We start from the raw sequence: 27,967 nt of genomic DNA, 5'->3' as shown, positions 1-27,967 counted from the left end.
GATGCATGCTCTGTCCAAAGGATTTTCATGAAAAACTTTTTTTAGGCCAATTGAAGGGCGGTCAGGCTGTAAACCTTGAATGCATGATAAAGAGACAAATGTGTAGGGAAATGACTAATGCAGAAAAGACCCTAGGTGAGTAAAATATATATATTTTACAGGGACAGAGAGAGATTCAGAGAGAGGAATAGATAGGGACAGACAGATAGGAACGGAAAGAGATGAGAAGCATCAATCATCAGTTTTTTGTTGCGACACCTTAGTTGTTCATTGATTACTTTCTCATATGTGCCTTGACTGTGGGCTTCAGCAGACCAAGTAACCCCTTGCTCGAACCAGTGACCTTGGGTCCAAGCTGGTGAGATTTTGTTCAAACCAGATGAGCACACGCTCAAGCTGGCCACCTCGGGGTCTCGAACCTGTGTCCTCTCATCCCAGTCCGATGTTCTATCCACTGCGCCACCACCTGGTCAGGCGTAAAATAATTTTTTAACTTTTGCAAATAATTAAAACCAGTGTTTAGCCTTATCTCATTAATAAAATGTAAGACCTATTTGAAAGGCAATACAATAACATTAAAAAGTAAAATTAGAATATCTCTTTCTCCTTTGAATTTGAGTAGAATCTTAGACTATGTAAAAAAAAATCTGTGTGTTACGTAGCATATGTCAACAGGATGAAAAATAATAAGTACAAGATATTACTATCCTTCACAAAGTCTTAATCTACTAAAAAGTTACAATTAGTTTAGTTTTTAAATTAACTTTTAATGAGTAAAGAAGCATTTTTTTAAGTGAAAGAATGGGGGGGGGCAGACAGGGACAGACAGATAGGAAGGGAGAGAGATGAGTGCGCTCAAGCCAGTAACCATAGGGTCATGTCTATGATCCCATACTCAAGCTGGTGACCTAAGGGTTTGGAGCCTCAGTCCACAGTGTCCCAGGCCAATGCTCTATCCACTGCGCTACTACTGCCTGGTCAGGCTAAAGAAGCATTTTTAAAAAAACAATTTTATCCTCTGAAGAGAACTTTCCCTTTTGAATGGAGTACGGTTTATATATAATATAGGCTTTTGTAAATAACTTCTATCATTTGGGCTTGCAAATACAATTTCCCTGTAACACAAGAAGGTTCCCCAAAAGACAATCCTTAAAAGTAGTAGTGAACCTGACTAGGCAGTGGTGCAGACTGAGATGGGGAGGACCCAGGTTTGAAACCCCGAGGTCGCTGGCTTGAGTGCAGGTTCATCTGGTTTGAGCAAGGCTCACCAGCTTGAGCCCAAGGTCGCTGGCTTGAGCAAGGGGTCACTCAGTCTGCTGTAGCCCCCCGATCAAGGCACATATGAGAAAGCAATCAATGAACAACTAAGGAGCTGCAACAAAGAACTGATGCTTCTCATCTGTCTCCCTTCCTGTCTGTCTGTCTCTATCTGTGTCTCTCTCTCTGTCTCTGTCACACAAAAAGTAGTAGTGAGAAACTGCATCATAATGGGGATCATTAGTTAATAATGCATCTCTAAGACCAGACTGCTGGTCTTCTGCGCTGTGCCATTCACTCACTAATTACTGTCTCTATAAGCCTCAAGTTTCTCCTTCTACAAAATGGTGATTGTAATGATTTCTACATAAAAAGATGTATAAGAATATTAAATGGGATACACTATGTGAGAGGGTTAATTTTATGTGTCAACTTGACTAGGCCACAGGGTACCCAGATCAAACATTATGAGTGTGACTGTGAGTGATTTTGGAGGAAATTAACAGTTGAATGAGTAGAGTAAATAAAGCAGACTGCCCTCTTCTGTGTGGAGGGGCCTTGTCCAACCTATCCAGGGCCTGAACAGAACAAAAAGGTGGAGGACAGGAGAATCAGATCTTTCTGTCTGACTCCTTGAGCTGGGACACACTGGTCCTCTCTGCCCCGTGACTAGAACTTTCACCATCAACATCAAGTCCTGGTTTCAGACCTTCAGACTTTGACAGAAAATACACTACCAACTGTCCTGGATCTCCAACTTGCTGATTGCAAATCCTGAGACTTCCTAGTCTATATAATTGTGTGAGTCAACTCCTTATAATAAGTCTGGCCCCCCTCTCTCCATATTATCTATACCTATATCTATCTATAGATCTATATCTATATCTATATCCATATATATCTTTATCTACCTATGTATACATCTATGTCTACATCTACATCTATATCTATATCTCTGGAGAACCTTGACTATTATAGTATGTAAAGAGTTTAATACTTGGAACACAATAAAAGCTCAAAAACCGTTAGCTATGATGATGAAGATGACGATGATGATGATGATTTGTTGCTTAACATAGTTACCTGCTCAAATTATTTGGCTGGCATTTTATTTTATTTTATTTATTCATTTTAGAGAGGAGAGAGAGAGACAGAGAGAGAGAGAGAGAGAGAGAGAGAGAGGAGAGAGAGACGGGGGGAGGAGCAGGAAGCATCAACTCCCATATGTGCCTTGACCAGGCAAGCCCAGGGTTTCGAACCGGCGACCTCAGCATTTCCAGGTCAACGCTTTATCCACTGCACCACCACAGGTCAGGCTTGGCTGGCATTTTATTTAGTCATTTAATCACTTAACCAACAAATATTTACTGAGCTCCTGATAGCTGTAAAGCACTGAGCTGCTGGGAATGGTCAACTATAAGTAGGATCTTGTAGTTTTAAAGCTCAAATTCCAGAATGGGAGGCACTGATAAGCAAACAAATAAACAAGAAAATATTAGGTAATAATAAGTGCTGTTATGGAAATAAAAATAGGGTGATGTTATAGAATGTTTTGGGAGGTGCTGGAGGTCACTGATAATTATAGTCCCATGTTCACCATTAGTGAAAATATATGTCAACATAATTCATACAAATGTATAGATTATCATATAGTATATTTCTCTATTATATCATAAACAAGTTTAATATTTATACCTAAAGATTTATTTTGCCAATAATTCTGGATTTCTTTCTCATTATATATTTTAAATGCAAATATTGATATTAGAGAAATACATTTTAATTTTATAGCAATTCTTTGGGTTTTCAAAAGTTAGAAAATTATGCAGATCAAACTAGAAATGTTTCATAATTGTAACATAATACATCTCTTGACATACTAAATCATGAATATATTTAGAAAATTAAAATTCTCTAATAAAGATACAATATAAGAAATAGGTCTTATCTTCCTTCTGCTGCCTCAACCAGTACCTGTCCTAAGGGTAATTATTAAGTTCTTGTGTTTCCTTAAAAATGTATGCACATGCCACCATCCCCAGCAACTACCAAGGGGATCATACAGAAACAGCATTCTCAATTGCCCTTTCTTACTGACTGACATGGCTGAGAGACCTTTCCAGACCATTACAAGAAGATCAGGTTGTCTCTCTATCCACACACAAATCTCATTATGTAGATAATTAATCAATTTCCTATTATGCACAAATAGTTTGTCCCTGGGTTTTTGTTATTATCAGCAATGCTGTAATAGACTTCTAAAGGAGAAATATAAAGTTAGGAATGAGTCAATCCTATCACAAAGTTAGTACAATTATTAAACTCATTAACTGTATTTTTCATACTTAATATTATGTTTTATATATCAAAGTTTTTTTTAATATTTGGCAGAAATAGCATAAAAAACTAAAAATTCACTCTATAAATGATTTGTCACATCTGTGCTACAACAGACACTGGATCAATATCCATTACTAAATTCCTTTCACATTTAAAAATATTTTAATGAAGGAGTGTGATCAGTTATGCCTAATTTTTACTAAAGACAGGGAAAGAGGATATATATTTCAAACATAAAGGATGGCTGAATTTACTCTGAATTATTATCAGACATTGCAACTAGAAATTGTTGCATCTCTTTAACAAGCAATCATAAGACAAGATTTATCAAAAGTCTGAGTTTAGAAAAGAAGAAATTAAAAGAGTATCTTGTTTTTTCCTGAAGTCAGAACCTTATTCTTTTTTCTTTAAGTAAATTTTGTTGCTTGACTTGAATTTTGCTTTCATAATGTGGGACCCAAGAAGGCATTTTAAAGATCTCACCAATGCCAACACAGTTAGATAATTATTTTGCTAGATGTATTAACTGTTTGCAATTGTACTAGGAGATAGGGATGCCAGTCTCTTCTTTTTAAAAAAGGAGCAAAAATCCAACGAGACTGATGCTGTAGAGAAAAGGGTGCTTGAGAGAACTGCCTCCTAATTTTTAAGTAAATTAGTTTTGATTTGTGCTACACCTTGTCATTAGTAGCTGAATGATCCACTTCAATGACCAGACCTGATTCTCTGGTTCAATTAAACTAGGGTTCTGTTAATGAAAATAAAATAATCAGATTTCACAGTTATCTGCAGACCAATACTCATTAACTAATGTGCACCAGGAATGGAATTGACAAAGTGAACAGTATAAATATGTGGCAACAATGGCTTTATGGAAACAACTATTTGTTAAATCCTCTTGATCAAGTTATATGACATTCAGGGAAATGCAGTCTAAAACAGAAGTTTCAATGTTTCCATTTTGCTTGGGTTAAACACATTAGAAAACAGGCCCTGGCAGGTTGGATCAGTGGTAGAGCGTCCGCCTGGCAGGCGGCAGTCCTGGGTTTGATTCCCGGCCAGGGCACACAGGAGAAGCGCCCATCTGCTTCTCCACCTCTCCCCCTCTCCTTCCTCTCTGTCTCTCTCTTCCCCTCCCACAGCCAAGGCTCCATCGGAGCAAGGTTGGCCCGTGAGCTGGGGATGGCTCTGTGGCATCTGCCTCAGGCACTAGAATGGCTCTGGTTGCAGCAGAGCAATGCCCCAGATGGGAAGAGCATCGCCCCCTGGTGGGCGTGCTGGGTGGATCCCGGTCGGGCGCATGCAGGAGTCTGTCTGACTGCCTCCCTATTTCCAACTTCAGAAAAATACAAAAAAAAAAAAAAAAAGAAAACATCTATAGGAAACACCTACTTCTTTCTATAGCGGCTTCATGGGGCTCTTTCAATATGTACATTTATAATAAAACACACTTTATGTTACATTTTATTTCTCTTCTTCATCCTCACCCTCCTTTAAGGTTATACTCCAAAACACTTAACTCTCACTCTCTCCTCTTTTGTTTTTTTTGTCTTGCTTTATTTTGTTTTTTTTTTTCTCTTCCTATTTTATTTCTTCCTTCGTTTTTCTCTTTTTCTTATTTTTTCCTTTCTATTCGTTTTTTCTTTTCTCATTTTACTTTCCTCCCATTTAATCCTCAATCACGAACAAATTAGTTAATTTGGGACTCAAGGCATTTTTTGGCTTTATTTTTCTTTTTTGCTTTTGTTTTTATTTTTTTTCTTGTTTGTTTATTTTTGTGGCATTTTGGGTCCTCCCAACCCAAGGTCTCCATTGTATTTAGTCTTCGCTCCACTTAATACAACAGATTTTTACTTATTATTTTTATTTTTTTCTTCTTTATTATTCTTTTTTGGTCCTTTTTTCTGGTTCCCTCTTATCCCTCTCATTATCTCTCTTAGTTGACCATCACTTACAAGCAAATCATCTTATGGTTGTCTAAGATTTTCTTCCTTTTTTTTGCATTTAGTAGGTCCCTACTCCCTTTTTTTGCCCCTTGAACTTTTCACCCCAAATCAGGCCCTCCATTATAGGCACGATATTTCCCTGAGGAGGGGAGAGGAGGGAAAGAGAAGAAAGAAAAAAGGGGGAAATAATAAATTATTACTGTTTTTTTGTTGTGGGGTGTTTTACCTTTTTTTTTTTTTTTTTTACTTTTTACTCTTTATTAATTCTAATTAGTGCTATCAACAAGACCACCCTCAGATGCCGATAAGAAAGAGGAAATCGAATATTATGGATACAAAAGAAAGAGAGGTAACACAAATAGATGTGGAAAAATCTATGGAGAAAAGATTTAACATATTGGAAGCCTTGGAGCTAAATGACAGAGAATTTAAAATAGAAATCTTAAAAATACTCAGAGATATACAAGAAAACACAGAAAGGCAATTTAGGGAGCTCAGAAAACAACTCAATGAACACAAAGAATGTATTACCAAGGAAATTGAAACTATAAAAACAAATCAAACAGAAATGAAAAACTCAATTCACGAGCTGAAAAACGAGGTAACAAGCTTAGCTAACAGAACAGCCCAGATTGAAGATAGGATTAGTGAAATAGAAGACAAACAACTTGAGGCACAACAGAGAGAAGAAGAAAGAGACTCAAAAATAATAAAAAACGAGAAAGCCCTACGGGAATTGTCTGACTCCATCAGAAAGAATAACATAAGAATAATAGGTATATCAGAGGGAGAAGAAAAAGAAAATGGAATGGAGAATATACTCAAACAAATAATAGACGAGAATTTCCCAAGCCTGTGGAAAGAACTAAAGCCTCAAATTCAAGAAGCAAACAGAACACCGAGTTTTCTTAACCCCAACAAACCCACTCCAAGGCACATCATAATAAAGATGACACAAACCAATGACAAAGAAAAAATTCTCAAGGCAGCCAGGGAAAAGAAGAGTACAACATATAAAGGAAGGCCTATTAGATTATCATCAGATTTCTCAGCAGAAACTCTACAAGCTAGAAGAGAGTGGACCCCAATATTTAAAGCCCTGAAAGAGAGGAACTTTCAGCCAAGAATACTATACCCATCAAAGCTATCCTTCAAGTATGAAGGAGATATAAAAACATTCACAAATACAGAAAAAATGAGAGAATTTATCATCAGAAAGCCCCCACTCCAGGAAATACTAAAGGGGGTTTTCCAACCAGATTCAAAGAACAAAAGAAAACAACACCACAAGTAACAGCTCCACCAAGAACACAATAAAACCAAACTTAAACTGTGACAACAAAGGAAAAAAAGGGGGGAGAGGATGGAGATTAACAGTAGCAAAGGACGATGAAGTGCAGAAATACTTATAAGATAGGGTACTACAATGAATATGGTAGGTACCCTTTTCATTACTTAATGGTAACCACCCTTGAAAAAACCACCACAAAAACACTTGACTTAAAAAAGGTAGCAACAGAGGAAAGAAGTATGGAACACAAACAAACAAAAACAAATGATAGAAAAACAAAAGAGAAGAATCAAACTAGATACAAAACTAACAGAAAGCAATTTATAAAATGGCAGTAGGGAACCCACAAGTGTCAATAATTACACTAAATGTAAATGGATTAAACTTACCAATAAAAAGACACAGAGTAGCAGAATGGATTAAAAAAGAAAATCCAACTATATGCTGCCTACAAGAAACACATCTAAGCAACAAGGATAAAAACAAATTCAAAGTGAAAGGCTAGAATACAATTCTCCAAGCAAACAACACCCAAAAAAAAGCAGGTGTAGCAATACTCATATCTAATAATGCTGACTACAAGACAGAAAAAGTACTCAGAGACAAAAATGGTCATTTCATAATGATTAAGGGGAAGTTGAATCAAGAAGACATAACAATCCTTAATATATATACACCAAACCAAGGAGCACCAAAATATATAAGACAGCTACTTATTGACCTTAAAACAAAAACTAACAAAAATACAATCATACTTGGAGACCTCAATACACCGCTGACGGCTCTAGATCGGTCATCCAAACAGAGAATCAACAAAGACATAGTGGCCTTAAACGAAATACTAGAACACCTGGATATGATAGACATCTACAGGACACTTCATCCCAAAGCGACAGAGTATACATTTTTCTCTAGTGTACATGGAACATTCTCAAGAATTGACCATATGTTGGGCCACAAAGACAATATCAGCAAATTTAGAAAAATTGAAATTGTACCAAGCATATTTTCTGATCATAAAGCCTTGAAACTAGAATTCAACTGCAAAAAAGAGGGGGAAAAACCCACAAAAATGTGGAAACTAAACAACATACTTCTAAAAAATGAATGGGTCAAAGAAGAAATAAGCGCAGAGATCAAACGATATATACAGACAAATGAAAATGAAAATACGACATATCAGAATCTCTGGGATGCAGCAAAAGCAGTAATAAGAGGAAAGTTCATATCACTTCAGGCCTATATGAACAAACAAGAGAGAGCCGAAGTAAACCACTTAACTTCACACCTTAAGGAACTAGAAAAAGAAGAACAAAGACAACCCAAAACCAGCCGAAGAAAGGAGATAATAAAAATCAGAGCAGAAATAAATGAAATAGAGAACAGAAAAACTATAGAAAAAATCAATAAAACAAGGAGCTGGTTCTTTGAAAAGATCAACAAAATTGACAAACCCTTGGCAACACTCACCAAGGAAAAAAGGCACAGGACTCAAATAAACAAAATCCAAAATGAAAGAGGAGAGATTACGACAGACATCATAGATATACAAAGAATTATTGTAGAATACTATGAAAAATTATATGCCACCAAATACAACAATCTAGAAGAAATGGATAAATTCCTAGAACAATACAACCTTCCTAGACTGAGTCAAGAAGAAGCAGAAAGCCTAAACAGACCAATCAGCAGGGAGGAAATAGAAAAAACTATTAAAAACCTCCCCAAAAATAAAAGTCCAGGCCCAGACGGTTATACTAGTGAATTCTATCAAACATTCAAAGAAGACTTGGTTCCTATTCTACTCAAAGTCTTCCAAAAAATTGAAGAAGAAGCAATACTTCCAAACACATTTTATGAGGCCAACATAACCCTCATACCAAAACCTGGCAAGGATGGCACAAAGAAAGAAAACTACAGACCAATATCTCTAATGAATACAGATGCTAAAATACTAAACAAAATACTGGCAAACCGAATACAACAACATATTAAAAAAATAATACATCATGATCAAGTGGGATTCATCCCAGAATCTCAAGGATGGTTCAACATACGCAAAACGGTTAACGTAATACACCATATCAACAAAACAAAGAACAAAAACCACATGATCTTATCAATAGATGCAGAAAAGGCTTTTGATAAAATACAACACAATTTTATGATTAAGACTCTCAACAAAATGGGTATAGAAGGAAAATATCTCAACATGATAAAGGCCATATATGATAAACCATCAGCCAACATCCTATTAAACGGCATAAAACTGAGGACTTTCTACCTTAAATCAGGAACAAGACAGGGTTGTCCACTCTCTCCACTCTTATTTAACATGGTGCTAGAAGTTCTGGCCAGAGCAATCAGACAAGACAAAGAAATAAAAGGCATCCATATTTGAAAAGAATTAGTAAAGGTATCACTTTTTGCTGATGATATGATCCTATACATCGAAAACCCGAAGGACTCCACAAAAAGATTATTAGAAACAATAAACCAATACAGTAAGGTCGCAGGATACAAAATTAACATACAAAAGTCCATAGCCTTTCTATATGCTAACAATGAAATACTAGAAAACGAACTAAAAAAAATAATCCCCTTCACGATTGCAACAAAAAAAATAAAATACCTAGGAATAAACATAACAAAGAACGTAAAGGACCTATATAATGAAAATTACAAAGCATTGTTAAGAGAAATCGAAAAAGATACAATGAGATGGAAAAATATTCCTTGTTCTTGGATAGGAAGAATAAATATAATCAAAATGGCCATATTACCCAAAGCGATATACAAATTTAATGGAATTCCCATCAAAATCCCTATGAGATTTTTTAAAGAAATGGAACAAAAAAATCATCAGATTTATATGGAACTATAAAAAACCCCGAATAGCCAAAACAATCCTAAGGAAAAAGAATGAAGCTGGGGGCATTACAATACCTGACTTTAAACTATATTATAGGGCCACGATAATCAAAACAGCATGGTATTGGCAGAAAAATAGACACTCAGACCAATGGAACAGAATAGAAAGCCCAGAAATAAAACCACATATATATGGTCAAATAATCTTTGATAAAGGGGCCAACAACACACAATGGAGAAAAGAAAGCCTCTTCAACAAATGGTGTTGGGAAAACTGGAAAGCCACATGCAAAAGAATGAAACTCGACTACAGCCTGTCCCCGTGTACTAAAATTAATTCAAAATGGATCAAAGACCTAAATATAAGACCTGAAACAATAAAGTACATAGAAGAAGACATAGGTACTAAAATCATGGACCTGGGTTTTAAAGAACATTTTATGAACTTGACTCCAATGGCAAGAGAAGTGAAGGCAAAGATAAATGAATGGGACTACATCAGAATAAAAAGTTTCTGCTCAGCAAGAGAAACTGATATCAAAATAAACAGACAGCCAACTAAATGGGAAATGATATTTTCAAACAACAGCTCAGATAAGGGCCTAATATCCAAAATTTACAAAGAACTCATAAAACTCAACAACAAACAAACAATCCAATAAAAAAATGGGAAGAGGACATGAACAGACACTTCTCCCAGGAAGAGATACAAATGGCCAACAGATAAATGAAAAGATGCTCAGCTTCATTAGTTATTAGAGAAATGCAAATCAAAACTACAATGAGATACCACCTCACTCCTGTTAGATTAGCTATTATCAACAAGACGGGTAATAGCAAATGTTGGAGAGGCTGTGGAGAAAAAGGAACCCTCATTCACTGTTGGTGGGAATGTAAAGTAGTACAACCATTATGGAGGAAAGTATGGTGGTTCCTCAAAAAACTGAAAATAGAACTACCTTATGACCCAGCAATCCCTCTACTGGGTATATACCCCAAAACCTCAGAAACATTGATACGTGAAGACACATGTAGCCCCATGTTCATTGCAGCACTGTTCACAGTGGCCAAGACATGGAAACAACCAAAAAGCCCTTCAATAGAAGACTGGATAAAGAAGATGTGGCACATATACACTATGGAATACTACTCAGCCATAAGAAAAGATGACATCAGATCATTTACAGCAAAATGCTGGGATCTTGATAACATTATAAGGAGTGAAATAAGTAAATCAGAAAAAAACAAGAACTACATGGTTCCATACATTGGTGGAACATAAAAATGAGACTAAGAGACATGGACAAGAGTGTGGTGGTTACCAAGGGTGGGGGGAGGGAGGACATGGGAGGGAGGGAGGGAGAGAGTTAGGGGGAGGGGGAGGGGCACAGAGAACTAGATAGAGGGTGGCGGAGGACAGTCTGACTTTGGGCGAGGGGTTTGCAACATAATTTAATGACAAAATAACCTAGACATGTTTTCCTTCAATATATGTACCCTGATTTATTAATGTCATCCCATTACCATTAATAAAAATTTATTATTTAAAAAAAAAAAAAAGGCAGAAAGAAAGAAAAAAAAAATTGTATTTGTTCCCGTTTTGTTTTTTTACTTTAAAATAAGATATGTGCAGTGTACACAGGGATTTAAAAAAATAAAAAATAAAAAAAAAATAAAACACACTTTACATGAGTACTGTACAGTTAATTACAAAAACACACAGTCATTTCTCATGCAATTCAAATCTCACCATGTGGAGTCTACTTTTTAGAAAAGCACAAAAATACACAGCTCTAATGAAGAATATCTCCTGGCTTTTCAATGATTAAAACGTCTGTCCCTGGACACTATTCATTAGCTACACGTTTTCAGATAAAATATCTTACACAGACAACAATTATTATTATTATAGTCACCTATAGTAACTTTCAAAGGCCACACATGTCAAAATTAACAATTGAAAAATATTTATGTAAAGAGAATCATGAAGTTCAAAATATGTTCATGTAATCTCAGTGGCCACACACATGCAAGAGATTTACTTAAGAGAAACAATCATAAACTCTATAGTTATAAATAAATATAAATATAATTGGGATTCACAGGGCAGAAGAAATATGCTATTAGGTGATTATTAATTTCCTATATATATGACTCAAATGAACTATTATTATGCATTAAGAGCCCATTTATGAAATTTGTAAAATATGAACTAATATCCTCTTCTATAAGTTGGGATCAAATATGGCTTATGAAGAAGTTTCTGTTTAATTATAATATTGAATTAATGATACAATTAATATTTAGTCAAATTCTTTTTTTATTTTAGTGAGAGGAGGAGTGGCAGAGACAGACTCCTGCATGCACCCCAACCAGGATCCACCTGGCAAGCCCACTAAGGGGTGATTCTCTGCCCATCTGGGGCTCTTGCTCCGTTGAAACTGGAGCCACTTTTTAGCGCCTGAGGCAGAGGCCATGGAGCCATACTCAGCGTCCAGGGCCAACTCACTCTAATCGAACCTTGGCTTCAGGAGGGGAGGTGAAAAGAGTAAGAGAGAGAGAGAAAGAGAGAGAGAGAGAAGCAAGAGGCGGAGGGTGGAGAAGCAGATGGGCACTTCTCTTGTGTGCCCTGACTGGGAATCAAACCTGGAACATTCACATGCCAGGCTGATGCTCTACCACTAAGCCAACTGGCCAGGGCCATAGTCAAATTCCTCTTTAATCTCAGGCATCATGTGTCCTTGAACTTTAAATAAATTAAAAAAAACACTTAAAATATCTGATTATAGACTTACATTTTCTTTTAAAGATATTATTAATTTTTGAAACATTAAGATACAAAGAAGACAAATAGCATTAACAATCACAGAGGGTTATCTGAAAGGCTTTACAGCTTAATCATTTCTGTTACTGAAAACTATCACATCCTATTAGATACAGATAGAGAGTCTGCTCACGGAAACACTCTTACTCATTTCATTCAGTGGTGAAACTGCCATTAAGACTGAATGGTGACCCAATTGTTTATAGTAACTGTCTGGTGGTGGGTTTGATCCTTTTATGTATTTTCTAAAGGTCTTTTAGTGAAAATGGATTATATATATATAAATATACCTTTTTTATTATATATATATTCTTCTTTATTATTTATTTATATATATATAAGGTCTACCGGAAAGTTCTGTCCGTTTTGGGACTAAAACAAAATACAAATTTTTCTTACCATCAATAAACTTTATTAAATAATATAATTGCCATTATTATTAATGATTTCTTGCCAGCGTGAAGGCAATTTGTATATCCCATTTTTGAAAAATGTTTGATCTTTTTTTTTTTTTTTTCTTTTCATTTTTCTGAAGCTGGAAACAGGGAGAGACAGTCAGACAGACTCCCGCATGCGCCCGACCAGGATCCACCCGGCACGCCCACCATGGGGCGACGCTCTGCCCACCAGGGAGCGATGCTCTGCCCATCCTGGGCGTCGCCATGTTGCGACCAGAGCCACTCTAGCGCCTGAGGCAGAGGCCACAGAGCCATCCCCAGCGCCCGGGCCATCTTTGCTCCAATGGAGCCTCAGTTGCAGGAGGGGAAGAGAGAGACAGAGAGGAAAGCGCGGCGGAGGGGTGGAGAAGCAAATGGGCGCTTCTCCTGTGTGCCCTGGCCAGGAATCGAACCCGGGTCCTCCGCACGCTAGGCCGACGCTCTACCGCTGAGCCAACCGGCCAGGGCCTGTTTCATCTTTTGATGCGAAAAATTGAACCAGCGCTTGTTTAATATCTTCTTCATTTTTGAATTTTTTGCCCTTCAAAAAATTTTGTAAGGACAAAAACAAGTGCTAGTCAGAGGGTGCTAAGTCCAGGGAATATGGTGGATGCAACAGACATGCTTCTGTAGCATTTCTTCCTTGTTGAAATTCGTAAAAATTACAATGACATAAATGAACTTTATCAGTAGCCATGGGTACACTATGGCTTCACACATAAGACTAACGTGAATCAACTTTGTTTTAGTTAATTTGCTACGTCAGTATGTATACATTAAGTGATAAAAATAGAGAGGCACACATACGCCAAATAAACATGTGCTTACGTGTCGAAACTTGTGATAGAAACGGACAGAACTTTCCGGTAGACTACACACACACACACACACACACACACACACACACACACACACACACACCTTTTTTTCTCCACTCCAAATCTACAAATTCTCACTACTCATCCCCTCATTGTTATCAAAGAGTCCTACCCAAAGTTGGTAATCATGAAAGTAGGTAATGCAGACATGGTGGTTCATTATATATTCTCTCTACTGTTCTGTAAGTTTGGAAATTTCAGAATAAAGGACTCAAAAATGTAGTGCCTATTTACCCTCTGCTAGGATTTATACTGAAAAAGTTGTAAAATCAATCCCAGTTCTCTAGGAATAGATGATTTAGGACATGAATGCTGATAACGATGGAATAGAGGAAATTCACCAGACTCAGTGAACATAGGATGAATGAATGTAGAGAGTAAAACTGAGGCCATTTTTGCAATGCATTCATTTCATCATGTTATCTCCTTTGTCTGGTTTCTACTGACCTCTTTCAAACTTTGAACACTTTTCCTTCCCCGTCTGTCATCTGAGAATCACCAAGTCCTGCCAGCTTTTCCTGTAGTTCCTGTCAGGGTCCTCTCATCCTCTTCCCACAGCCACTTGCCATTTTATGCCTAACTTGCTGCAAAGACATCTCACTTGTAATCTTTACTCTCTGGCCTCACTTGACTTACAGATTCATACTTCCTACAAAAGAAATGATCATTCCTCTACTTTAGAAACACGAGGTGCACTCTTGTATTTCCAACACAGCCATTCCACCTACTCGGGCCATTTCTCTTAGCAATCTTTCGGTTACCTCAGCCATACAGTGAGCTGTCTATCTTTGCTCAGACTTCTGTACCATCTTCCACTTCCACCAATCTTATATTTATTTATTATAAACACTCATACAGTAATTTATTGTACTTCCTCCATAGGTGCCCTGTTATGACCATTACACTTTGCTCTGAGTCACTTCAGTGTTTGAGTGTCATCTAAACCATCTGGCCTTTGTGGGCATAAGTGACCCCATGGCTCTTAACCCTGGCTGCATATTAGAATTGCTAGGGGAAGTTTTTTAAAAAGTCTGACCAGGCCAATTAAATCAGAACCTCTGGTAATGAAACATAGACATTATAGAAAAAAAAAATTTTTTTTAAATCAGTTACTGGTATTTTAAAAATATCCCAGGTGATTCTAACATACAGAAGGGTCGAGAACAACTCATCTAAATACTACGAGGTTTCGCGATTTGTAAAACACTATCCATTTATTTGGTCACAAGCTATGGGTGACTGTTCCAGTAGCAGGAAACTGGCATGTGCTGGCACATTTTATTAGGTTCATACCGTGTTTCCAAAGAAATTTAGACTTTAGGTAATATTTTTAAATTGGGAAGTTTATCATAAACAGTGGAATACCCAGTCTGGGGGGGAAAAAAAGGAAAATTTGGTGAGACAGGCTGAATTCCAGCAAGGCGACACTTGGGTGGGACTGAATGAACTACAGTTACCCCTTCAAGACTGAGGAGCTCTTGTGTGATGCAGTCCTCCACACTCACTACAGCTCCTGCACAGAACTGAGTGCTAATCACCACCGGCTGTATCATTTATAAAGTAGTTCATGTTGCTGTTTTAATATAGAGAACAATTTCTTTGATATGCTATCACTGTCGAAGTAGGAAATGTTTCCATGACTCAAATGTCCAGGCATCCAGGCCAGTTTATTTATTTATGTTATCTGACTGACTCTGTAGTAATTTGAGCCTGTAGCCCCAGTACATGGCAAGCACTGTGTTAGAAGCTAGGGAAACAGAAGAGTGAGGAAGTCACACTTTATTGGGGAATGCAGACATATTAAAAAGTATTAAAAAAAAAAAGAAAAAAGAAAAGGAAAAAGGTCATGGAAAGAAGAGAACAATGCTTGTTAGAATCAGGAAAGGCTGCACAAAAGAGGTAGCATTTGAGTCTAGAAAGATAAGAGAGTTTTTCCAAGCAGAAAGGCAAGGAAGCCATTTTAGGCCGACAAAATAGTGATCCCAATATGAGCATGTGAGCACAATATGAGCCCACAGAGTGATCAGAAAACCACACATGGGGTACTGGGGAAAGGTGTGGCGCTAAAACTGTGGAGTAGGTTTGGATAGGGGAAGTTGGCTTCCCTGGTCTTTTCATGTTGTCTTCTAAGATGGTTGGTAAGACAGTACAAGTTTTTAGTTAAAGAGTAATGTGATCACATTTCTATTTCTATCATCAGAAAGATAATTACAATAGCAATGTGGAAATTAACTGGGAGGCTAAGGTGAGTGACTGTGGGGACTGAACAATGGATGTAGCAACAAGATAGAGGAGACAGATTTCAGAGATGTTGAAGAGGTGTAACTGGCAGGGCTTGGAAGCATGGAGAAAAAGAAGAGAAACAATTAAGGATGTCTTGATTTATCATGTAAAAAAAATCCAGAAAATATTTTAGTTGTTAAAGAAAAATTTAAAATAATGATTTATCAGTGACATGATTCAATGTTAAAGTGTCACAGTATTTAACTTAAAGCTATAAGATGAATTGCATGTTGTTTTTTCCCACTTTATTTTGGTCTTATAAATAAATAGGCTTATAATTTAGGATTATAAGTGCATACCTGATTCTGCTGAACTTAGGGGATGAGCTCCAAATTTTACTATAGTCTGGTGGAGTTTAGTCATGTTTAGCAGCTGTGTGACTTGTGGAACATCTGCTGTTAGTTGGCAGCTTCGTGGGATAATGTCCGTAGGTTCATCTGTTGGAAAGGAAACACCAAATCCCGTTGGAAGTAAAGACAAACATTCAATGCAGAAATGTAAACCATTTCTGCCAAGTGGACATGTCTTATAAATGAAACCAACTGAAATAAATCATTTTGGAATATGACTTTGAATGAGTTCTTCAACCTTCACTCAACCTTACATCCTCTGTTTTCTCATCTGTAAAATGAACATGATAATTTTACTGCTTAATTTCTAGGATTGTAGAAAGGATTAAATGAGATAGAGTATATGACATATGGAGTAGTTTCAGAGTCTTGTGCATAAGTCAGAGCATTCACTGGAAACAGTGAGTCTTTGTTTTCCAATACTAGAGCATACCTTGAGAGAAGCGCTAGTCAGGTGTGCTTCAGTGAAGACTTCTGGGAGCATACTGGCTCATTTACACGAGATCAATAAGTACAATTGCAGTATTGAATAAGCACTACAGCATTTTATGAGTAAGTTAAAATTTTCACTTTTTATTTTGAAATCATTTTAAATCTGAGGAAAAGTTATAAAAACTGTACAGAGTTCCTCTGTGCCCTTGACCCAGCTTCCCCTACTGTTAACTTATCTTTGAAGTCTTCCAAAAGAAAAAATTATTATAATTAATATAGTATTTTTATTATAATTTGTATTTCTAATGAGATTTTATATCATTCACATATATTTATATAGATGTTTAAATTTAACTTTTAGTAAATTTTCTTTTCTGTTCATATTCTTGATCTATTTCACTACCAGGACACTTTTTCTCATTTATTTGTATGACCTCTCTCTCTCGCTCTCTTTTTTTTTTTTTTAAGCAAGAAAGAGAGAGGGACAGACAGACAAGAAGGGAGTGAGATGTGAGATGAGAAGTATCAACTCATAGTTGCAGCACTTTAGTTGTTTATTTATTGCCTTCCTATATGTGCCTTGACCAGGGGGAGGGGGCCCCAGCTGAACCTGTGACCCCTTACTCAAGCCAGTGATCTTTGGGCTCAAGCCAGTGACCATGGGGTCATGTCTATGATCCCACGCTCAATCCAGCAACCCTATGTTCAAGCCAGATGAGCCCACGCTCAAGCCAGGGACTTCAGAGTTTGGAATCTCAGTCTTCATCATCCCAAGTCAATGCTCTCTCTTATCCACTGTGCCACCACTTGGTCAGGCTTGTATGACCTCTTTAATGGCAGATAATCAGCTTTGCTGTATGTAGCAAGTAGGAATTAAATTAGTATTAGCACTCTAAAGAACAATTTATGAAACATATATGAAAAGCCTTAAAAATGCACATGCCACTTTATTAAGTAATTTCACTTCATGAAGCCATCCTAAAGTAGAAAAAATAAAAAACTCAAAGATCTATTAAATAGGTGTTTAGGCCCTGGCCGGTTGGCTCAGCGGTAGAGCGTCGGCCTGGCGTGTGGGGGACCCAGGTTCGATTCCCGGCCGGGGCACATAGGAGAGGCGCCCATTTGCTTCTCCACCCCCCCTCCATCCTCTCTGTCTCTCTCTTCCCCTCCCACAGCCAAGGCTCCTTTGGAGCGGAGATGGCCCAGGCACTGGGGATGGCTCCTTGGCCTCTGCCCCAGGCGCTAGAGTGGCTCTGGTCGTGGCAGAGTGACACCCCGGAGGGGCAGAGCATCGCCCCCTGGTGGGCAGAGCATCGCCCCTGGTGGGCGTGCCGGGTGGATCCCAGTCGGGCGCATGCGGGAGTCTGTCTGACTGTCTCTTCCCATTTCCAGCTTCAGAAAAATACAAAAAAAAAAAAAATAGGTGTTTATAATTTCTGAAAAATAAAGAGCTTGAATTTCCCATAAAGAGCTGTAAGAAACTATTCATGAAGATGGATCAATAATATGAGACAGATTCAAGATAAAAAGTTAAATGAAAATAATATATATAACACTCTATCTCAACTGTATAAAATCAATAAAGTATATGAATGGCAAAAAAACAAGGAAATATACCAAAATATAAAATAACTTTTGGTGGCTAGCTTAAGCATAGGTTTTATTTCCTTATAAAGCTTTATAAAAATCTTAGAAAATAGTGGAAACATTTGTTTGTATATATGTGATATGTGAGTAGTAACAAAAATTCAACCAATCATCCCTCAAAAAAAATCTTATGAAAGTGTAAACTCTAACCATGTTTAGACACGCAAGCTAAATTTTACAGAAATGTGGTCAACATGCAAATCAGATTACACATTAAATGGCTCAATTTTCCCGTATTGCCTTCCCTTTCTATGTATTATATCTATTTTCTCTTTGCATCCAGAACTGTTTCACTACTTATCAGATTATTATTTGAGGAAAACTCTGGGCAGTGTTAAACATTCAATAAAATAAGAAATAAAGAGCAGACTTGCCTTTTCTATTCCTGCTTCTCCTGTTGTTTTTCTTTTAAAGAAGGAAACATGTGAAATATTTCTTGTGTTCTATCAAAAGGAAAGAAGGAAACAGGGCTGTGTGTTTCCAGAAAGATGATTGGGGAGACCTGAAGATGGCAGCGGAGTAGGCAGATGCACAGAATCCCAGCTCACACCACCAAACTGGATTATAAATTTATTTATGAACAATCAGCGTGAAAAACCAAATCTGGACTACAAGAACAGCATTCAAAAATCAAGGAGCAAAGAAGAAGCCACAACAAACCTGGTAGAGAGCGCCTGAATCTCCCCTGCTTACAGGAATGGGAGGGGGTGGGGGTGGAGGGAGGTGAGGCTGGGCTCTTACTCCAAGGAAAAGAGCCATAAATACTGCTGACAGTCACTTGCCTGGTGACCAGGGAGCTAGGTGTGTTGAAAGGGCCTGCTTGTCTTCCAAAAAGAAAGGAGAAAGAGAGAGACAGATGGTGAGGGGGAGAGGAATATAGGTGATGACATAAAAAGCTGACTCATTCAGTGCTGGAGGCAGCCATAACTGGGGGAGGGGCTGATCCTTCCACAAAGCAAAATACAAAAGTACTTCCAGGTCACAGAGATACAGACATCTCTCCAGCTCCAATCAGCGCAACAAGACACAGCTGAAAACAAGAAGTGGGGAGAAGGGGCAGTAACTCAGGTCTCCATGGAGATCTGAGATACACCTCCCCCTACTGAAGCTGAGAAAGCAACCTGCCCCCAGAGAGATTAACTGGCAGAAGAGGACTTCAGACCCTCAGGTCACACCCACTGCATTCCTGGATACCATTTCAAATAAGACCCCTGCTGAGATCAGCAAACAAGACAATCATCTGTTAAGAAAACAAACAAATCAAGACTTCAAAGTGGCCCAAATCCTAAAGTGGATTACAAATAATAGCTGATGCCAACCCAAGAAGACTTAGAAACAACACAAGCAAAAACTAGACACAGACAAAAACCAAGCCTAGACTCAACCAGCTCTACAAAGAAAACACCCAGACACCCAGGCACAATGAGAAGACAAAGAAGTGCAATCCAAATGAAACCACAAGAGAGACCTTCAGGAGATGAACTGAGTGATATGGAAATAATCAAACTTCCGGATGCGAAGTTTAAAATAATGATTGTAAGTATGTTTAGGGATCTTAGAACAACAATGGATGGTCATCATGAACACCTAAATTGAAGGAGAAATAAAAAGTTTCCCAGACAAAAAAAAAACTCAAGGAATTCATTACAACCAAACCAATGCTGCAGGAAATGTTAAGGGGCATGGTGTAAACAGATCAAAGTGGGAAAAGAATATAGCAAAAGAGGAATACAGCTTTAAAGAATAAAATGGCAATAAACAACTACATGTCTATAGTAACCTTAAATGCAAATGGATTAAAAGATCCAATCAAAAGACATAGGGTAGCTGCATGGATAAGAAAACAGGACCTGTACATATGCTGTCTAAAAGAGACACACCTTAAAACAAAAGATGCACATAAGTTGAAGGTAAAAGGATGGAAAAAACCATTTTATGCAAATGGAAATGAAAAAAAAGCTGGGGTAGCAATACTTATACCAGACAAAATGGACTTTAAAACAAAGAATATAGTAAGAGATAAAGAAGGCCACTACATAATGATAAAGGGAGTAATCCAACAGGAAGATATAACTATTATAAATATCAATGCACCTAATATTGGAGCACCCAAATATATAAAACAGACTTTGATGGATATAAAGAGCGAGATCAACAGCAACACTATAATAGTAAGGGATTTTAATACCCCACTAACATCACTAGATAGATCCTCAAGAAATAAAATTAACAAAGAAACAGCAGACTTAAAGGACACACTAGATCAACTCGATTTAATAGATATCTACAGAATCTTTCACCCTAAAGCAGCAGAATATACATTCTTTTCAAGTGCTCATGGTACATTCTCTAGGATAGACCACATGTTAGGGCACAAAAGTGCTCTCAACAAATTTAAGAAGATTGAAATCATATCAAACACTTTCTCTGATCATAATGGCATGAAACTAGAAATCAACCACAACAGAAAAGCTCAAAAATTCTCAAACACATGGAAACTAAATAGCAGGTTGTTAAATAATGAATGGATCAAGAATGAGATCAAAGAAGAAATAAAAAAATTCCTAGAAATGAATGATAACGAGCATACAACAACTCAAAATTTATGGGACACAGCAAAAACAGTACTGAGAGGGAAGTTCATAGCACTACAGGCACACTTTCAGAAGCTAGAAAAAGCTCAAATAAACAACTTAACCCTGCATCTAAAAGAACTAGAAAAAGAACAGCAAGTAAAGCCTAAATGTAGTAGAAGGAAGAAAATAATAAAGATCAGAGTAGAAATAAATGATATAGAGACTAAAGAAACAATAGAGAGGATCAATGAAACTAGGAGCTGGTTCTTTGAAAAGGTAAACGAGATTGATGAACCTTTAACTAAACTCACCAAGAAAAAGAGAGAGAGAACTCAAATAAATAAAATTAGAAATGAGAGGGGAGAAATAACAACTGACACAACAGAAATACAAAATATTGTAAGAAAATACTATGAAGAACTGTATGCCAAACAACTAGACAACCTAGATGAAATGGACAAATTCCTTGAAACATACAATCTTCCAAAAATCAGTCTGGAAGAATCAGAAAACCTAAACAGACCAATTACAACAAATGAGATTGAAACAGTTATCAAAAAACTCCCAACAAAGAAAAGTCCTGGGCCAGATGGCTTCGCAACTGAATTCTACCAATTATTCAAAGAAGAACTAACTCCTATCCTTCTCAAGCTATTTCAAAAAATTCAAGAGGAAGGAAGACTTCCAAGCTCCTTTTATGAGGTGAGCATAATTCTGATTCCAAAACCAGGCAAAGACAACACAAAGAAAGAAAATTATAGGCCAATATCCCTGATGAATATAGATGCTAAAATCCTCAACAAAATATTAGCAAACTGGATCCAACAATATATGGAAAAATCATACACCTTGATCAAGTGGGATTTATTCTGGGGAGGCAAGGCTGGTAAAATATTCAGAAATCAATCAATGTGATTCATCACATAAATGAAAGGAAGGAGAAAAACCACATGATAATTTTAATAGATGCAGAAAAAGCATTTGATAAAATCCAGCACCCATTCATGATCAAAACTCTCAGCAAAGTGGGAATACAGGGAACATACCTCAACATGATAAAAGCCATCTATGAGAAACCCACAGCCAACATCATACTCAATGGGCAAAAATTAAAAGCAATACCCTTAAGATCAGGAACAAGGCAAGGGTGCCCCCTTTCACCACTCTTATTCAACATAGTCCTGGAAGTCCTAGCCACAGCAATCAGACAAGTAGAAGAAATAAAAGGCATTCAAGTTGGAAAAGAAATAAAGCTATCATTATTTGCAGATGATATGATATTGTATATAGAAAACCCTAACGTCTCAGTCAAAAAACTACTGGACCTGATAAATGACTTCAACAAGGTGGCAGGATATAAAATTAATACTCAGAAATCAGAGGCATTTTTATACACTAACAATGAATAGTCAGAAAGAGAAATTAAGGAAACAATCCCCTTCACTATTACAACCAAAAAAATAAAGTACCTAGGAATACATTTAACCAAGGAGACTAAAGACTTGTACTCGGAAAATTATAAAACATTGATAAAAGAAATCAAGGAAGATACAAACAAGTGGAAGCATATACCATGCTCATGGTTAGGAAGAATAAACATCATTAAAATGTCTATGTTACCCAAAGTAATTTATAAATTCAATGCAATACCAATTAAAATACCAATGACATACTTTAAAGATATAGATCACATATTCCAAAAATTTATATGGAACCAAGGATAACACGAATAACCTCAGCAATCTTAAAAAAGAAGAATAAAGGGGGAGGTATCACACTTCCTGATATCAAGCTATACTACAAGGCCATTGTACTCAAAACAGCATGGTACTGGCATAAGAACAGGCATATAATCAATGGAACAGAACGGAGAATCCAGAAATAAATCCACAGCTCTATGGACAACTGATATTTGACAAAGGAGGTAAGGAAATACAATGGAGTAAAGACAGCCTCTTCAACAAATGATGTTGGGAAAATTGGACAGCAACCTGCAAAAAAATGAAACTAGACCACCAACTAACACCATTCACCAAAATAAACTCAAAATGGATAAAAGACTTAAATGTAAGACGTGAAACCATAAGCATCTTAGAAGAAAACATAGGCAGTAAGCTCTCTGACATCTCTCACAGCGATATATTTGCTGATTTATCTCCACGGGCAAGGGAAATAAAAGACAGGAGAAACAAATGGGACTATATCAAACTAAAAAGCTTCTGCACAGCTAAAGACAATAAGAACAGAATAAAAAGACAAACTACACAATGGGAGAACATATTTGACAGTACGTCTGATAAGGGGTTAATAACCAAAATTTATAAAAAACTTGTAAATCTCAACACCAAAAAGACAAACAATCCAATCAAAAAATGGGCAAAAGAAATGAATAGACACTTCTCCAAAGAGGATATACAGATGGCCCATAGGTATATGAAAAAATTCTCAACATCATTAATCATTAGAGAAATGCAAATTAAACCCACAATGAGATATCACCTCACACAGGTTAGAATGGCGCTCATCAACAAAACAACACAGAATAAGTGCTGGCGAGGATGTGGAGAAAAGGGAACCCTCCTGCATTGCTGGTGGGAATGCAGACTGGTGCAGCCTCTGTGGAAAACAGTATGGAGATTCCTCAAAAAATTGAAAATCGAACTGCCTTTTGACCCAGCTATCCCACTTTTAGGAATATACCCCAAGGACACCATAGAACGGTTACAGAAGGAGAAATGAACCCCCATGTTTATAGCAGCATTGTTCACAATAGCGAAGATCTGGAAACAGCCCAAGTGTCCGTCAGAGGATGAGTGGATTAAAAAGCTTTGGTACATATATACTATGGAATACTACTCAGTCATAAGAAATGATGACATTGGATCATTTACAATAACATGGATGGACCTTGATAACATTATACAGAGTGAAATAAGTAAATCAGAAAAAAACTAAGGACTATATGAACCCATGCATAGATGGGACATAAAAATGAGACTCAGAAACATGGACAAGAATGTGATGGTAAAAGGGAGTGGGGTGGAGGGGTGAGCAGGGGGCAAGGAAGGAGAGGGAGGGAGTGGGACGAGGGTAGGGGCACAAAGAAAACCAGATAGAAGGTGACGCAGGACGATTTGACTTTGAGTGAAGGGTATGCAGCATAATCAAAGGTCAAAATAATCTGGAGATGTTTTCTTGGAACATATGTACCCTGATTTATCAATGTCACTGCATTAAAATTAATAAAAATAAGATAAAAAAATAAGAAATAAAGAAAATAACTACAGATTCATTATTTCAAAATAAAGACTAATCATTAAGACTATTTAATTTAGCAACTACTGACTCTCAAAGTTTCTCTGATGCTCTGTGGAAGAATACATGGAAAGGACCTATAGTTCTGATTTTTGTGAAACCAAAGTATGAAGAAGCTTCATGACCAGGTAGTTGGATAGTCTGATAGACCTAAATGGAAGTTATTTCATCTCTCCACCGTCTACCTCAGCACTAATCACCTCCACCATGTCCAATTACTAGGTTATTTTATATTATAAAGATATATAGATTATATAGATATATAGATATTTTTACCATTTACAACTTAATTTAAAAATAAGAATTCTGAAAAGAGCGTACATAGATTCTACAACAAAAATTAAACAGTGCTACACTGTGAATCAGTAGAGGGTGTGGTTTGTCTTCATTCATTCATTTACTCATTTTATCTTTGAGCAAAGACTTACTGAATCTCTACTATGTGTCAAGAACTTATCTAGTGGCTGAGAAACTAGTGATTACTCTGTCCTGGCCTTCATGAAGCTTATCCCTAGCAAAGAATATGAAACTAATTAAATATAAATAACTATTTAATTAGAATTTTGTTAAGTTCTCTGAAAAAGTTCAAGATGTTATGAAAAAAATAATGCAGAAATCTACCGTAGGGTGTCACTGAAAGTCTCTCATAAACAGACATTTAACCTGAGTCATAAAGGATGAGCAGGAAATGGCTTGGGGAAATGTGGTGGGAGTGATCATTCAGATGAAGGGAACAGAGCATGTGAAGATTCTGAAGGCTAAGAACTCTGGTGCATTGTAGGAACTGAAAGAAAGACAATTCTGCCAAAGGGTTGCTAGCATGAAAGAAAATGGTGGGATCATCCAAGTGATATATTTAGTATTGTATCTGGTCAGAGGGGATGCTCAATAAATGGTCAGGGACAAAAGTCCCTTAATAATGGCTGATCTAGATAAAATGCAGCTGCCAAGTCTTCCACGTTTCTTCTTTAGTTGTGCTTTGTTCAGCTACATCCTGCAAAGCAGTACCCCATACACATTTTATTTGGACATCACATCTTTCTCCCCAGATGGCAAATAACAAATCAAGCTGGCAGTCAGATGCTGAAGGACCAGGACTGCTCTGCTTTGTTCTTTCAGACAAGTTTTATCTTCTGGAATAGACTGTGTATAGAAACATGCAGACTGCTTGATTAATGTCTGAAAAATGACATAGTTGAATTTAAACTGTTTTTGTTAAAATACTTCAGAGTTTGATAAATCTGAAAGACCATAATGTTGGCTGGAATGGTCAGCTCAGAATGGCAAAATGGTACACAAAGGAGAAGGCTATGAGAAAGTTACAGATTTGCTCACGGAGGATCCAAACATAACCAGATGGTGGTGGCTTTTTGGATGTCCGGTTCCCAGTATGAGCTGGTGTATTAATAGGATGTTTGAGTTATGTTGTAACCCTGTTTGCCATAAAGTCACTGTAAAATGAACCATTTGTAGGTGTTCATATCTTTGATGAGAATCTTAGCTAGTTTTAAAAATTGTCATCAATTTTAATACACAGATATGATACCTTATGCATGAGAAATCATCATACTCATTTTGGGGGGGAGGAGAATGCCTTATAAAATAAGGAGATTTATAAATGTTTTGGTCATGGCTTCTTCTAATTCATATAGTTTAAATAAGAACTAATTTTATGATAGTTTACTCATCCAGACTCAGTTATATTCATCTTATTTACATGAAATAGCCTGCAGTGCCTCGCACTGTGCCTTATTTATATAAAATCCACCTCTCTGAAACACCAGTGAAAGACAAGCAGAAAACATTACAGTCTCTAACTGCCAAACATTTATCTTAGTTTGTTTGGCCTGTTATAACCGAATACGGGAGACTGAGTAGCTTATAAACAATAGAAATTCATTTCTCTCAGTTCTAGAGGCTGAGATGGCACCAGCAGATTCAGAATGGTATCAGGTGAAGGGCCCTCTTCCCGGTTCAGAGATGGCCATCTTACTGCTATACCCTCACATAGCCAAAGGAGCACCTGGGGAACTAACCCTGTTCACGAGGGCTCCACACACACACGACCTGCTCACTGAAAGCCTTTCTTGTATACCACCACTTTGGGGATTAGGTGGGTGTCAACATATGAATGTTAGGGGGATACAAACATTTATGTTATAACAATATTAAGAAAAAGTCTGTTTAATTTTTGTTCATTCATTCATTCATTTGCCATATAACTATTAGATTTTATCTAGGCCTGGCATGGATTCAGATCCCAGCCTTCATGAGCTTTACTATATAATGAAGAAAGACATTGCTATGCAGAGTTCTGTAGGAGGTGAAAGCACAGGCTCCGGAGCAGGTGTCCTGGGCTCACACCTGGCTCCACCGCTTCTTAGCTGTGTGACTTTGGCATAGCAGTTTACCTTGTTGTGTCCTATTCTTCTTATCTGTAAAACATGAATATAAAAATGCTTACCTTATAGGGCTATTGTGACAATTAAATAAGTTAATGTATATAAGGGGCTAAGAATAGTGCCTATTACAGAGCAAGTGTTATATGTGTTCATTATTAATAATAAACAAATATTGATGTAAAATATTTCATTATAATGTTGACAAAACCACCATATTTTAGTATATGCTTTTTATAATAAAAGGTTTTGATGTTTAGGTGAGGTGCAAGGCTTCCAGGCAGTGGCCGCAGTTCACTGGTCGGGAGGTGCAGAGCTCGGATAAACAGAGGAGGGAGAGAGACAGAGAGAGAGAGAAGAGAGGGAGGAGCTGGAAGCATCAACTCCCATATGTGCCTTGACCAGGCAAGCCCAGGGTTTCAAACCAGTGACCTCAGCATTTCCAGGTCGACACTTTATCCACTGCGCCTCCAAAGGTAACTTGCGGGAGCCGGGAGCGCAGCCTGGAGAGCTGCGGCTGGAGGCGGTGGCGCTGGGCGGTGCCGAGGCCCAGGGGCCACTGGGACCAGTGGGAGCCCGTCCTCGTCGACTCCCTTCATCGCCCAACTCTGTCCCCAGCATCTGTTCCTGCAACGCGGGCGCCCAGCGCAGGAAGAGAAGGCTCAATTCCTGGATGTGAAATTGGTGGGTTGAAAATATATGTAATCTGCTTTTGAAGATGGCAGCGGAGTAGGCGGACGCACAGACGCCCAGCTCTCAACACCAAACTGGAATACAAATCAATTTAGGAAAAATCAGCATGAAAAACCAACACTGAACTGCAAGAACAGCTCTCAAAAACCAAGGAGCAAAGAGGAAGCCACAATAATCCTGGTAAGGAGTGCCTGAATCTCCTCTGCTTACAGGAACGGCGGGGGGGGGGGGGGGCGGTGAGGCTGAGAGCCCAGAGAAGATTTCACAGAGGAAAAAGAGCAGAAACTACTGCCCACAGCCACTTACCTGGCGACCAGGGAGCAAGGTGGGTTGAAAAGACCAGCTTATCTCCCAAGTGGAAAGGACAAGGAGAGGGACAGACTGTGAGGGGCTAAGGTATGCAAGAAACAAAATAAAAAAGCTGACTC

At 37.6% G+C, this 27,967-nt stretch overlaps 1 protein-coding gene across 9 annotated transcripts in view; it reads right to left on the bottom strand.

Moving 5' to 3' along the window:
* The window catches only part of CFAP20DC (CFAP20 domain containing), a 401,527-nt gene that overhangs the window by 196,034 nt on the left and 177,526 nt on the right, over nucleotides 1–27,967 (bottom strand). For 8 of the 9 annotated variants that reach the window (XM_066351161.1, XM_066351160.1, XM_066351167.1 and 5 more), the window contains one exon: nucleotides 16,427–16,564. The exons of the other annotated variant lie outside the window; for it this stretch is intronic. In XM_066351161.1, the coding sequence (XP_066207258.1) occupies nucleotides 16,427–16,564 (138 nt within the window). The remainder of the gene's footprint in view (nucleotides 1–16,426; nucleotides 16,565–27,967) is intronic. 9 annotated transcript variants of the gene reach the window in all.

This window comes from Saccopteryx leptura, chromosome 10, assembly GCF_036850995.1.
Source record: "Saccopteryx leptura isolate mSacLep1 chromosome 10, mSacLep1_pri_phased_curated, whole genome shotgun sequence".
NCBI classification, from domain to species: Eukaryota; Metazoa; Chordata; class Mammalia; order Chiroptera; family Emballonuridae; genus Saccopteryx; species Saccopteryx leptura.
This window is presented reverse-complemented; position numbering and strand designations above follow the sequence as displayed.